Raw genomic sequence first — 15305 nt, forward strand, 5'->3', positions numbered from 1 at the left:
TCATGAAAACAAAATATTATTACCAGATGCTGAATTCTTCCTTTCCTCCTCCTATTTTAATGCAGGGAACAGCCTGTTCCAGCCAGTTCAGAGCAGAGGGTGACCTGGGGCCCGCCCGTCTGGAACGGGTACTGCTGACAGCTGCCACTGTGTACAGAAGGTGTTCTCCGTGTGTACACAGCACGTGTGAGGGAGACAGTCAGTGAGCGAGAGAGGAGGGAGGTTACATACTGGCAAAGGCATCTTCTACAGAAGTGACATGAACACTACGACACATGGGTATTTAAGGTCAAAAGAGAGTTTTAGGCTCAATTCACTAATAAGAATTTGACGGCTAATTTGATGGTAATTTCTACTTTAGATAGCTTTCTTACTAGAGGCCAATTGGTAAGAAACTGAAACATGTGCTCTATTAAAAAATTCATTGTAAGTTTCAAGTCTAACAACTCTAATCGCCATTCTCCGGCTCTGAGAATGCTGTGACTGGTCTACTGATACAGGCTTCATCGACAGTCCAGTGGCTTTGAAAGGAATCAATGGCTATTTAGTAATTTAGGTTATGTCCAGTGTACCTTGTGGCGTTAAAGTTTACGTATGAGATCCCCGCACCCCCATAGATTCAGAATCTTCAAAAGAGAATTAAAAAAAAAAAAAAAAAAAAGCCAAAACAGAAACTGTGCATTTACCGCACAAATGGCATTTATGAATCTCTGGAGAGAGAATACACGGCCAGTCAATCTTTTCTGGCTCATCAAGGGCAGTGCGTTTAGAGAAGGCAGCCAATGTCCCTCCAACCTCTAACAGAGATTTTCTAAAAGCAAGGTGGAAACCAGCAACCTCCCTGCAGGTCCAGGAGGGGAAGCCTTTCAAGGACCCTCGCTCACTCCCCTCTTCCTCACTACCCTGACTCAAGCCACTGTTGGTCACCCCAGCCCAGTGCCCTGCAGAGCACTCAAGGACCCCAGGGACACGCTCCCCTATGGAGACAGCTGAGGGCTCAGCTCAAACAGGTGCCTGTGTTCTCAAGGACCAAGCCCACCCAAAGCTCAAACCATGTTTTTGTAAAGGCGGCTTCTTTTATTGGGTTTGAAGGATGAGATATGATGGTATTTCTCTTAAAATCAAGAGGCTTGCAGAGGTTACCTTTTTACCACAGATTAGACTTAAGTAATTAGACGATATTAGTCTAAATACAAAAACAGTGAGTTCATTTCTATTTGACTACATTTTCTATGAGAAGCTACTGAACCAAATCAAAACAAAAACAAAAAATGAATCCTGTTTATAGGAGTCTCAGTTAAACCTCTTGTTTTTGTTACTCAGGAGGCTTTCTTTTTTTCAACACAGAAAAAAGTGTTTGGTAATTGGCTATTTATAATTCCTTACCAGAACCATAACTTTCTCAGTAGAATGTCATCGGAGAACACCTGAACAACATAAAATTTAGTATTATCAATAATTTGAGGACTCTCTTCAAGAATTCAGTCACACGTACTTCCTCTAGGGTAAGGAAATATGAATTTAATCTAGTTACAATCACAGAGATGACCCTTTCCTTCAGTGCAGGAAAATGTGTATACATAAATTCATGTTTTATGTGGGCGGTATTCATAGTCAAATGCTGTGCTAATTTTTTTCCTAATATGACTTTCTTACGTTTATTAACGGGTATAACAAGGTTCATAAAAAGGGTTATCTGCAGATGTTTACAAATATTACTTCATATTTGGCATTTTATGCATTTAAATGCTTTTATTTATTATCTTCTGGCCGAGGAATGAGTCAAATTTGTTTCCATTTTTTACATGATACTTCTCATCACCTACTTGAATTTTGTGTGGTATCAGCATTCTTATTGCAATGGACTAGAAAGTATAACCGTGTTTTTGCTAAGAGTGTTTTTGCTATTTTTAATATAAAGCAGGGATTTTAATGCAAATGCCACAGTGTGATAAATTGAGTGAGTAATACAAAATGACACGTGTAATGATCATGTTATTCTATAAGCAACATCATATTAAAAAACCCACTGAATGTTATTTCCTCTTAATTAAGGTCGTAAACCGTCAGTGAAGCTTGCTTCTTTTCTTTCTTTCAAACTGAAATGATGTATTATTTATGGACCCCCAATCAAAGGACGCCACGATCCTTAATAGCAGTTTCCTCAAGTTAATGCTTTCTCTTCCTGGTCTCTCAGAAAACACTAAGTAAGCTTTGACATAGACAGAGGGATATCTATGAAGACCGTAAAAGTATACAAGGGCTCCCGTACATGTTCCTTTTCAATCTAACACAGAAGAAGGAGCGGGACGAACGCAGCAGTTGGGCCTTCGAAAGTTCTGCAACATGGTCTGCAGAACACTGGGCTGCCTGCCTTTGAGCTTTTTATTTGAAGAAGTATCCGAGGAGATGGATCTCCGGCTCTGGCTGTTTTGACCTTTGATTAATTTCTCGTGTTCCCTGATTTGTCGCTGTAAATGGTTCTGGATGGCGACGCCCAGGGACTCTGGGTCCAGGGAAGCGCCGTACACCTCCCAGGTCATGCCCTGCTCGTCCCACACCACGTCCCGGACACGCCTGGACTGTTTCAACTGCAGCCTGGAGTCAGCACCCAGGTGCTTCTTCTTCTCTCCCGGGGTGAGTCCCACCTGGGCGGCGGCTGCCGTCACGTTTAACTTCTGCTCCTTGAGGAACTCGCTGACCCGGCTGGCCCGGCGGGGACTGGCTTTGACGGAGCGAGAAGGGGTTCTCTTGCCAGAACCGGGACTGGAGTCCCCCATCGAGTCAGACGGCAGGCTTAGGCTAGTGGCTGTCTTGGGCTGTCTGTTTTCTTCCACGCTGCCCTCCTGGCTCCTTCTAACCGGGGAGGGTGTAGGACTCGCCGCTGGGGCGGTGCCTCTACTTTCTGGAGATTTAGGATTGAGCAGTACGCTCTTGGCCTCTGCCCTTGCCCTCGGGTCCAGGATATCGATGCCAGGAGATCCTTGTTCTCTTACTATCTGAGGAGATGCAAGCTTCTTCTCTCTTGCGTCCCCTTGATTCGTGAGATCCAAGTTCCCTGACTGGTCAGCTCTGCTGGCAGGGCCACAAGAGTTGGAGAGTTTCCAGTCTGGGTCTGGTGTGTGGCCATTGGTGGTTTCCGCTGCAAACTCAGATGGCTTCGTTTCAAATTTCCCTAATCCGTGACTTGTTTCAGCTTGACATCCTGCACTGACAGAAACCTGGTCACCGAGGCTGGCTTTCAGGGAGGTAGAATTCGTACCCCAAAGCTGCCTAGAGGCGGGCTCTTGCCCCACCTGGGTCATTCCTGCTGACCTCCCATCTTCTTCACGTGTAGCCTGAGCATTGCTGGATGCCACATTGGTTGATGCGCTTTTAAGGACCTCAGCCGGTAGGCTCCCTGATGTACCTTCCCCGCGGAAAGCTGCAGAAACAGCTGCGGCTGGCTGGATGTGCACCTCTGGCGTGGTGCCAAGGCACCGACCCGCCTCCCGGGGGGCTGGGGTGCTTGCACACAGCTCCAATGTGCGGCTTAGGCGGCCACTGCCGCGGCAGACGACACGCAGCTGCTCTTGTTGGAGCGGCTCTGGAGCGGGGCTTTCCTTTAAGAACGCAGTGAGAATGCCGGGGCTGGTGGACACGGATCTGCTCTCGACACTCGCCACCGCCTGCACCTCAGCGTCTTGCTGAGCCCTGGGCGGAGCTTGCTTGATCTCATTTTCAGCTTGGTTGGTCATCGTGCTCGCTTCTCTGAACCTTGACCCCTGAGGCTGGGCTGGCGGCAGCATCTTCTCCGGATCCGGAGGAAACGTGGACCCTCCGCTAGGGAGGCGGGATGCTTGAGGTGCCACCGAAGTCACGGCCTGGGGGTCTGAGGTCGTGGGAGAGGGTGGTTTGTTCTCCGAACATCTAACTTCTCCGGCTGGAGGGTCACAGGACCTCGTCTGGGCACCGCAAACGGCTTGCCGCCTTTCCCCTTCAGGTCCACCTACGGGAGCGGGGGCAGGACTGAACGCCTTGGCTGCTGTATCTGCAGGTCGCACGCTTCCCTGGATTGTTTCCTGAGAAGGAAAACAAGGGGGCACCTGATCTTTGCCGCCGACCCCTGCCACCGGGCAACTTGACTTCTCGGCTTGTTCTCCATCCGCAGTTCTCTGTGGTTCCACCAGGGTGTCTTCAGGTCCTGATGGGAGGCTGGAGTTGGGCTGGTCCCCTGGGACGGCCGGGTGGGCGTGCTGATTGGCTGGCGCGGTAAATGTTACCTGTATCAGATCCTTTCCTGCTGCAGAACGTGGGGCCGGTGCTGCGGGCTCCCCGCTCCCTGGCAGCTGGGTATTGCCGGGAGAGTTGAGCGTGGGAGATGCTTTCCCCACCTCACTGACAATGCCAGCAGACGACATGGCTGGCTGTGTGGTCTCATGCTCAGTGGCCTGCATCAGGGCCTCAGCAGCTGTCCTGGGACTGAGGTCTGGCTCTGCAGGAGTGCCGGAAAGGCCATTGGTGTTCCTCCTACCCAGGAGGGCTGGTTGAGGCCGAGGTGAAGCAGCCTGAACCTCTCCTAGGTCGTCTTCTTTTCCAGAAGCTGCAATCAGGGAAGTTTTAGCCGATCTCAGAGGGTCAGGTACAGTCCCCATGGAATTTCTCTTCGGGAAAATCTCAGAGCTCTCCCCGCAGCAGCGCTCCCACTGGGAAGCAGTCGTAGCTCAGAGTGAAGATGCAATCAGAGATGGTTCCTCTGAAGGACCAATCTGTGAATCAAGGAAACAGTACCATTAATACAGTACAGTATTTGCGGATTGAAACTACACCAAATTGTCACTTGTATAAGATCTCATAAGCCCATGAAAACTTTTCTTCCCATATCTGTTGATATAAAAATAGATGTTGGGAAGAAAGATTCTGGAAAAATTATTTTAATTATACAGGTATTATTTTGATATATTAGTTTCTGCTTGCATCCCATTGCTGTCTAGCAAATAGGTTTTTAACGTATTTACCTATGCACTTGATAATTACCTCATTTGAGTAATCCGATTTACCAGATATGAGAAAATCCTATAAAGCTACTGTAATCAAATGAATAAGTATTGAAATAGGCCTAAACAGATATGTGGAATAGAATATCTAGAAATAGATCCAGATATAAATGAGGATTTAATATATGACAAAAAAGGCATTTCAATTTGGTGACAAAAGGATGGGTTATTTCATATAAGGGGCTGGCAAACTATTCAACCAGAAGAAAAGAAAACTAGATCTTTATCTTACACCAATTCCAAAAATAAATCTTAGATGGACTTAGAGAGATGAAAGGTTAAAATAGAAAATAATTAATTAAATAAATAATCCTGTTAAGAAAATGTAGGATCATAAATATAATCTAGGGGCAGGGTAGGTAGGCTTCTTTTGGCAAGGCAGAAAATACAAAAACTATGAGAGAAAACATCAGCATAGGTGACTTAAAAAATGACAAAACTTTTGCATGGCAAAAGATGACGAACAGATGCGATAGGTTTAAAAATGTTTGCAACCCTAGAGGACAGGCAAAAATATCTGTAGTATAGCAGAAGCTCTTAAAAACGTACAAGGAGACAAAATAATCCACTGGAAAAATGGATAAAGAATATGAAGGAACAGTTTGCAAGATAGGAAATCCAATAGCCAACAATCTTATGAAAAGATGATCAAATTCATTTGTACTCAAAGAAATGCAAATAAAGTAACAATGAGATTTTACTCTACACCAATTGCACTTGCAAAAACTTAAAAAAAAAATGTTATAACACCATGTCCTGGGGAGATAGAGTGAAGGGAAGTATTTTCATTAATTGTATGTGCAAATGTGTATTGTTGCAGCTTTCTTAGGGAAGCAGTTTAGCTTTTAAAACTAAAAATACACACGTCCTTGACCCAGTGATCCTATCCATAGAAATAAAATACCAGCATATGTAGCTATACATACAAGTATGTTTACTGAAGTACTATTTGTAGAGACAAAAAATTCAGAATAAACTGATCTCCTTGATTAGGTGGAAAGGCAGACTAAATCATGACAAAGTTCTATGGTAGAGCATTATACAACCATTAAAATAAATAGTTAATTAGACTATAACTTTTCACTTGGGAGAAATTTCCCCAAGGTATGGTTGAATGAGAAAAGCAAGGTACAGAAAAGAATATATATGTTTTCATTTCTGTAAAACAATGACCTAAAACACTACATATGTTTGTGTTATGTGGGTGTATACAGATATGTTTGTGTATGATTACATAAATTCTAAAAATATACAGAATGAGACATATTAGGTGGTAAATGGAGGGCGTGTGATGACTTTGGAAACAGGGAAAAAGAGATGGAGGTATCCAAAAGTATTCTGGATTTTAAAAGTATATTTTAAAAAGTATATCTGAATTTTTTAAAGTATTTATGAAAATTTATTCATGTGTGTTCATGCATAAACACTTTTTAGAAAGGAAAACCAGACTCCAGCAATGGTTCAGAAATTAGTAGATGACTGTTTTAATATTACCTCTATCACTCATAGGTTCTGTGACCTCATGGGAATCACTTAATCTTTCTGCACCCCAAATTAACTCATTGGTGAAATGAATTATGTGATTTCTAAGGACTCCTCCAGATCCAAAAATCAAAGATCCTACTGTTTTGCATGTGTTGGATAATAAATCAAACAGCACAATCTTAACTTCAGCTTTAGGGTCAAAGTAAGGCAAAGGCAAATCTGGTTGGGCCCAGATTTTGAAAATAAATAATTTTATATTTTGGTTCAATGTTATTTGGCTGATCTATCATATGACATCTAACAATTAATCCCACTTATCTTCTTCCCCAAACCAGCTCTTCCTTCTAACTTCATTATTCATATTAATGGGTTAAATATTCTTGGTCTTGACAGCTTTCTGCTCATTCAAACCATGTCCCCAGGTTTATATTCCATTTCTTCCTTTCTGGAGTTTTCTATTGCAATCACTTGTTGTGGCGCAAGCCCCCATCTTTCCTCTCCCTCCTTTGCACCTGTCTTTATTGTACCTTTAGTCCTCTCTCTGAGCCCCTTATCCTCAGAAAGCCTACCCATTCTTCAAAGCCCCACTTAAAGCCCATAGTCTCTCTCTCTTTTCAAAATCCTACAGCTATGGTCATCTGCGTCCTTTGTATTGTGCTTTTTATGTACTGTTTTTGTACTGCTGTTACTTGTATAAATGCCTCATTTCTCCCAAAGTCCTTCAAGTCTCAGGAGATAAGGGAACTAGCTTATTGATTCTTTTCTGTTCACTCCACAGGACACAGTGCAGGGTCTTGCGCACAAAAAGGTGTTAATTGATTCCATTTCCCTCCAAAATGGCCATTATTAAGCCCTGCCAAACTTCGAAATAATAAAAAAATTTAACCCATGGCATGAAATATTAATGAAAACACAATTTAAAAGAGTGCTATTTTTAGAAATAAGAACATGGTTGTATCTTATCTTTGAGATTTTATGTATCTGTAATCCAGGTCTAGACAATTAAAAACAAGTACATTGGCCACCTGCTACAAAAAGCTGGAAGGTCTAATAAACCTAGGAGGACAGAACATCTCCTGTGTTATTCGGCTGGAGCCAAGAAACCTGGCTTGCCAAAGAGGACTGTAAAATACGAGCACCTCAGAGTTCAGCAACTGAAAGTTGAAAGACTTAGAAAAGATGAGGGACTTCATTAAACTCTCAGAAGTCACTGAGTTTACCCCCATTTCCCACAGAGAGCTGATTGTACTGGTTTATTTTTGAAAGGATGTTTTCTTTTATTTGCTTTGTTAATAGTGGCTAAATTATCCATCAATTCAAGAATCAAGAAGAGGGACTTCCCTGATGGTGCAGTGGTTAAGAATCCGCCTGCCAATGCAGGGGACACGGGTTCGAGCCCTGGTCCGGGAAGATCCCACATGCTGCGGAACAACTAAGCCCGTGCGCCACAACTACTGAGCCTGTGCTCTAGAGCCCGCGAGCCACAACTACTGAAGCCCGCGCACCTAGAGCCCGTGCTCTGCAACGAGAAGCCACCGCAATGAGAAGCCCACGCACCACAACGAAGAGTGGCCCCCGCTCGCTGCAACTAGAGAAAGCCCGTGCGCAGCAACAAAGACCCAACGCAGCCAAAAATAAATAATAAATAAATTTATTAAAAAAAAAAAAAAGAATCAAGAAGAAAAGCCCAGATTGCTTGGCTATCACCTGTAATTCGAAATCTCTTGATTCAAGGGTAGATAGGAAATCAACACTACTCAAAACATATCTGCTATTGTAATTGTCACAGCACCTCCAGGAGCCCCGGAAAGACTGCTTAAGCTCAAGAAGCAGCCCTCCCTCATCTGCCCCTCTCCTCTCCAGCCAAACAGCAGAAATCTATATAGTCTCTAATAGGTTGGACAAATAGGTCATTTAAAAAATGTAATTACTTGGTGGTTTAGAGTGAGGAGTAAAAGTCTTTAAAAGCAATGGGAGTCCACTGTGATAAGATTTAATAACACCTAAAAATGAGGTTGCAAACAGGTGCTCCACAGACTGAATAAATTCCTTCTGCAGGTCTGTGTGTGTGTCCTGTGTGATTTTCCCTTCCCTTCCCTCCTCTTCCTCTTCCCCTCTCTCCTTGCCCTTTTCCTCTTTCCTCCCCTTTCTTTTCTTTCTTTGTCCATTGAATTGATCTTTCATAAAAATCCAGATTTCTCTCTTCTTGCTTCTCTTAAAAAAAAAAAACACTCAGAAGGTATGCATTTCCAGGTAGCAACACTAGGTGGCGAAGATAAGGGCGGTCCCTCTAGAGGGCAGGGACGCGCCCGACTCCAGATTGCCCATTCGTCACCTAGCCTGCTTCACTCCTTTACATAACTTACCCCGGCTCCAATGGGCAGCTCAGTTTGACAGCTTTGTTGTTAAGTGCACTGACACAGTAGACTTCCCAACCTAATTTTCAGTCCTCTGTGGACAGTTTGGCACTGTGTTAGCCTCTTCAAAAAACCTCATATTTAAGCTTTGATCTCTGTTAAAAGAAAAAATTATTCTTATACTTGTTAAAATGATAAGGAAGGTTCAGAAAGATTGAGCTCAACTCCAAATACGTACACAAGAATGTGTGGGGATTTATAACCAAGGGGTAGGATTGTGTTGGGGAGGTTTGTCAGTGGATGGAAAATGATTAAGAAGAGGCATCAAGGATAGGGGGATTATTGCAGAAGGCAGGTCAGGTGATCAGCTATCACCTGGGGGATGGTGAAGGAGGAGGAATTTGACTGGATATTGAGAATGATCAGATACCATGGGTGGGAGTATTCTCTCTACACCGGCTGAGCAGGATTCTTGCTAACACTGGACTCTGGAAGGGCAGACAGGGAAGCCCAAGGCTGAGGCCTAATTAAGAAGCGGGCTCAGAGGAGAGTGACTCAAGTTTGCTAAAGGAGGAGTCCTTGTCTTCTCATCAGCATCAGCAAATAGGGAATTTCTTATAAGACTCTCTGGAGCATCATGACTTCTTTCTGAACTGGGCATGGATCCCACAGAAGCTACTGGCATCTCGAAGTGAGTTTGTCTTTAAGTCTGACGGGAACTGGATTCTTGACAGCAGGTCCCTTTGGCGCTTTTGCCTTTAAAATTGTGAGCCAAGATTTAAAGCCTTGTTCCAGCAATGCAGCCAGCCTGCAGGGTACACATGAACGACTTTTTACAGGGAAGGAAACTGAGGTTCAGAGATTAAGTCACCTACTCAAGGCTGAATACATCTAATTCCAGTTCAACTGAATTCTAATGAATGGTCATGCCTGGGCCCCTTCTATGTGCTGCCTTATTATCTGTAACTCTGGAAAGAAAATGGAAAGAAAAAAATGTGTATCTATCTATCTGTCATCTATCTATCTATATCTATCTATCTATCTATCTATCTATCTATCTATCTGTCTATCTATCATCTATCATCCATCTATCTTCAAAGGAGAGGGAAACTTCTTTTTGTAAGTCGTTTGCAACTTAGCAGCAGCCTGGATGGTACTAACAGCGACTACAGTGGCATTCATAACTGGTCACTTTATGAAAAGCCCGGCTTGTTGAAAGCTGACACCACCTCTGCTCATTCTGAAAATACTAGGTTCCACTACGCTGCCACGCTGCCTATTTTCATAACAGACACCCTTGCTTAATAAGACAGGTAGCGGGGAATCTCAGCCCTTTGTGACTTGCTCCAAAGCTGCTCCGGTGGGAAGAGCATTAGACAGAAAGAATGGAGAGAGGTTTGGCAGTTCCGGACCAGCAAGATGCTGATACCCTGCAGGTCATGGTGATAATCCAGTGGGCAGCAATTACCTCCGCCCACTTCACAACGGCTGCACTGCTAGAACGAGGGCGCCAGGATGTCATCAAATCTCTTTAGTGACATTAGGAAAGTGTTACAGGGACCTTGGTATCCCCGTCTCCACCCATCGGACAGCAGCCTTCAGATGGATGGTACAAAGACCCTTAGAGAAGAGTGAGGTGAAACCTAAGAGACTATTAATCCTCAAGAAAAGGATAAAGAAAAAACTGTCATCTGGTATCCTATTTAATCCAATTTTATTTGCCTCCTTTAATTGGGAACGTTTGCCTGGATCATTTGCATTCTGAACCCAGCAGATCCTGCCAGTTTAGTTTTAAGGGGGGGTGATTCAATCCCAGGAAACACCCACAGGCTGGGAAAAGCAGTTGCTTCTTCTTTCTTTAAAAAAAATCATACCCTCACGCTAATAGCTGCCTCAAATGCACTCTTCAAAGATACCAGCTGAAAAAATTGGTTCTTCCCTTCGAACTGCATCTAAAGCAAATCAGGAGGGCTGAAGAGACAGGCGGCTGCTTTGCTTAGTGCCAACACAGTGTCGTGGACTTTGTTATAATGGCTACTTTAATAAAGGCTTGTGAGAAACACACTGCGTCCCTTCCCTATTCAGTTCTTCTTTTGTTCCACAGTGTTTTAGAAAAACAAATACCTGGCTTGTTATCTCACTGAATTCCACGGTAAGCAGGGCTGGGCAAAAACCGAGAAGTAAGAAGGGCCTTAAGAAGCATGAAGACCCCAAATATATCCTCCCTTTTCGTCAAATATGATTTGAACAGACGGCTTCTAAATTCACAACAGATTAGAAGCACACAGTACAGCAAGCACTTATTGCTTTCTATATTCCAAACACTGTTCTTTACATGAACTTATTTAACCCTCAGAACAACTTTAGGGGCACGGTCCTACTCTGAGTTCCACCTTGCAGAGCTGGAAACTGAGGCAAAGTCATGCAAGCAGTAAGTGGGAGAGACCAGATTTAAATCCAGACCATCTGGCTCCAGAGTCCAGGTTGTTAACCAATTTGACACAGGGCAGAGACGGGCATGTTTTCTGGAGGCAAACTCAGGGACCTGGGCAAGAAGCGTCATCAATGAGGGAAACAAGAGAAAACTCAGAAAACATAGCCTTGAAACCATTTACTTGTTCACGCTAATAGAGGTAGACTAGGCAACCCAGAAGTTCCTGATCTTCATAATGATTAATCCAATTTGGATGTTTTAAGGGCCACAGAGTTTTCTGAGAAGCTGACGAAAACCATGGACTCTCGAGAGAAACGCACATGTGCACACACACATACATGTTTGCAGATAATTTTAGGAGGTTCATGTCTGGAAACCTTTCCAAGGCTGCACGTTAGTATCCTTTTGTCTAAGGCATTGGAAAATGTCACAAAATGGAATTTACCTGCCTCAAAGAGTTGTTATAGAGCTTAAATAAGTTAAATACTCTGCATGGTTCTTGGAAAATAACAGATACACAATCGGGAGTTATTATTACTTAAAAATTATTATTTTGGCATCATTTACCTAAGAAGGTAGAAACTATGCAATCTCTTTCTAGAGAGTCCAAATTATACGTTCTAACACTTAAATAAGTTTACTATATGTTCTCCCAAACCCCTGCCCAAAGACTATCATTTGAAGAGGAAAGTTTTAGCTACCTTGAAAATAAACACAATAATGAGCTCTATTCTTTTTAGATCATGTGGGAAATGTGACCTTTTGGGTTCTTTCTCAGCAAAGTCGACTCAGGTTTTAGTAACCTTCAAAAATTAACCCCTCAATAGCTCCACTCTCCTCACCTGTGGAGATAATTCATCGCTAGATATCAAAGTTGCTGTTTTAAAAAGGCCTTGAAATCGGTATTTTTAAAACTTGAACTCTTCTAGGGAAGAGATGATTCAAATATTTAAGTTTTGCTATTTCTTTACCTTCCCTCATCAAGCTGTCTCTTATCGTTTACTCGGTTTGCCTGATAGATATTCAAATCTGAATGTTTTCCTTTTCTCTCACAACTCAGCTTTGAAGGTCTTCAACTGCAAGCTTATTTTAATTGGAAAGAGAAAGCAACAGGATCTCAGGGCTAAATGGTAGTTAAACAACAAGCTATTGGAAATAAACCCAGCAGTTCGGCTTTTGCATTTTTTTTGTATTTGCATTTTAAACTCAGATAGGATCAAAGCTGCCCCCCAGCCCAGTTTTCTGCAGGATCTATTTAGCGCCACTGAGCCTTCCAAGCAAGGATTCTTGCCCTTGCTTAGTTCTCTCCGACCTTGCTGGTCCGCTGATGCCCCTTCCCCACCCACACCAGGGGCTTCTCATTAAAACAAGGCCTCGGCTCCACCCGCTGTCCTTCAGGCCCCGTGCCTGCCCAGGTGTGGTGGGCCTGGAGGGGGCCGCTAAGCGGAGACTCCTGCTAGCGGGCAGTGGGAGGAAAGCTTACGAGTGATTTCTGTGTTTAGCTCAAGTCACACTGGGGCCTTTAGTCCTGCTGAGTTGGGAAAGTGTCTGGTGACAGCATGTGCAGCGATGGACACAGACGTGAAAAGAGAGCTGTGCACGGTCAGTCGGGGCTCTTGTCTCCTGGGGAACGAGGTGGGGAGGTGGGAGAAGGCTAAGTCAGGAAGCAGACGGGTCCCTCAGGGCCCTGCGCCTGGCTCTCCTGCTGTTGGTAAGCAAGGAGGACCCGAGTGTCTGGGAGAATCTGGGGTGCTCTTGAGAAGGAAGAGTTTCTTTGCTGACGTCAGGATCTTCTTTGGGTTTGGTCTGAGTTGTGATTAACAAAAAAGAGAGAGAATTAAACAACCTGTCACTCTCCTGCTTTATAGACTGTAAAGTACTAAGTTAGGTCTCACTGAGGTCCTTACAATTTTTGATTTTTGCCCTTCAGGAGATTTCAATCCATTTGAGGAGACGAGACAAATTCAATCAGAAGCTATAAATGAGCAAGCTAGTATATAATTAAGTGACTAATGCTGTGGTAATAAACCACAGTTTACAGAAGTTTAAGTCAGGGGAGAGGCCCATGTTTCTTATTCAGCTGACACTTCCTGGTACAATTCCTCTGTCGGCTAGAAAAAATTACTTGCGTCAGTCTAAAGAAAACTGGACATTTGAAATTAGGAGAAAGTGAGCAAATAAGAGTAAAAAAATGGCCTTTGATTAAAAATAAAATAGGGCTTCCCTGGTGGCACAGAGGTTAAGAATCTTCCTGCCAATGCAGGGGACATGGTTCGATCCCTGGTCCAGGAAGATCCCACATGCCACGGAGCAGCTAAGCCCGTGTGCCACAACTACTGAGCCTGCGCTCTAGAGCCCGCGAGGCACAGCTACTGAGCCCGTGTGTCACAAAAGCCCGTGCGCCTAGAGCCCATGCTCTGCAACAAGAGAAGCCACAGCAATGAGAGGCCCGCGTAATGCAAAGAAGAGTAGCCCCCGCTCTCCACAACTAGAGAAAGCCAGTGTGCAGAAACGAAGACCCAACGCAGCCAAAAATAAATAAATAAAAAATAAATTAATTTTAAAAAAAAGAAACGAGAGAAAAATAAAATAATCCCTTAAGTCACACTGAGACAACTAGAAAGTACTGTTACATCCATTCATTCATTTAATAAGCTGAGTGCTTTCTTTGTGCCGGCTATTCAGGATACAGATATAAATAAGATACATTCATATTTTTGAGGAGCTCACAGTTCCTATAAATCATTAATTTCAATACAATATAAATGTTGGAGAAGAAACAAAAACCAAATGTACTATAGAAGCACAGAGGACTTGTTATTTTATTTGGCACAGACCTTAGGTCTCAGAGTCAGGGATCCTCAGCTTTGTAAAAGATGTATTTAATACCATCAGCAGGATGTAGACATTGATCTAGGGCAGATGTCCTTACTCTGCACTATCGCCATTTTGGACCAGATAACTCTTTGTGGGGCAGGAAAGACAGGTGACTGTCCTGTGCCTGTAGGATGTTTCCCAGCATCCCTGGCCTCTATCCACTAGATCCTAGCAGCACCTCCACCTCCTAGTGGTGACAATCAAAAATGTCTCCAGGGCTTCCCTGGTGGCACAGTGGTTGAGAATCTGCCTGCTAATGCAGGGGACACAGGTTCGAGCCCTGGTCTGGGAAGATCCCACATGCTGCGGAGCGGCTGGGCCCGTGAGCCACAACTACTGAGCCTGCGCGTCTGGAGCCTGTGCTCCGCAACAAGAGAGACCGCGATAGTGAGAGGCCCGCGCACCGCGATGAGGAGTGGCCCCTGCTCGCCGCAACTAGAGGAAGCCCTCGCACAGAGGCGATGACCCAACACAGCCATAAATAAATAAATAAATAAATAAATAAATAAATAAATAAATAAATAAATAAATAAATAAATAAATAAATAAATAAATAAATAAATAAATAAATAAATAAATAAATAAATAAATAAATAAATAATAAATAAGCTAAAAAAAAAAAAAATGTCCCAGACATTGCCAAATGTCTCCTGGGAGGCCAAACTGTCCCCAGCTGAGAACCACTGATCTAGAAGACAAACGTATCACCTTGGATGGAAAGCAACATCTTCAGAATGAATACCTGTGAGCTGATGTGAGACCCTTTGAATTTACTCCAGGTACACATGAATTAACGATACAGTTTTCTGCTCTCAAGTTAAAGATAGTGTTCTTCATACTCTACCTGTGAGAATGCAAATGTTTTTTTGAGAATGTAAATTAATACAACTTTTATAGAGAACACTTTGGCACTATTGGTCAAAAATACAAGGTCAAATACACTTTGACTCAACAATTCCACCTTAGGTACTCCTTAGGTAACCTTATGAGTAAAATAAATAAATAAATGTACTAATTGATATATGTACAAGGTTATTCACTGCATGAAATAACAAAAGATTAGAAGTAATCTAAATGTCCATTAATAGGGAGTGGTTAGTTACAAAAATTATGGCG

At 43.3% G+C, this 15305-nt stretch overlaps 1 protein-coding gene across 2 annotated transcripts in view; it reads right to left on the minus strand.

Annotated features, from left to right (window-relative positions):
* Positions 1-1209: 1209 nt before the first annotated feature.
* The window catches only part of GPRIN3 (GPRIN family member 3), a 66437-nt gene continuing 52341 nt past the window's right edge, over positions 1210-15305 (minus strand). For both annotated transcript variants that reach the window (XM_059923896.1, XM_059923895.1), the window contains exon 2: positions 1210-4748. In XM_059923896.1, the coding sequence (XP_059779879.1) occupies positions 2283-4634 (2352 nt within the window). In that variant the 5' untranslated portion in view covers positions 4635-4748 and the 3' untranslated portion in view covers positions 1210-2282. The remainder of the gene's footprint in view (positions 4749-15305) is intronic.

This window comes from Balaenoptera ricei, chromosome 5 (genome assembly GCF_028023285.1).
Source record: "Balaenoptera ricei isolate mBalRic1 chromosome 5, mBalRic1.hap2, whole genome shotgun sequence".
Taxonomy (NCBI): Eukaryota; Metazoa; Chordata; class Mammalia; order Artiodactyla; family Balaenopteridae; genus Balaenoptera; species Balaenoptera ricei.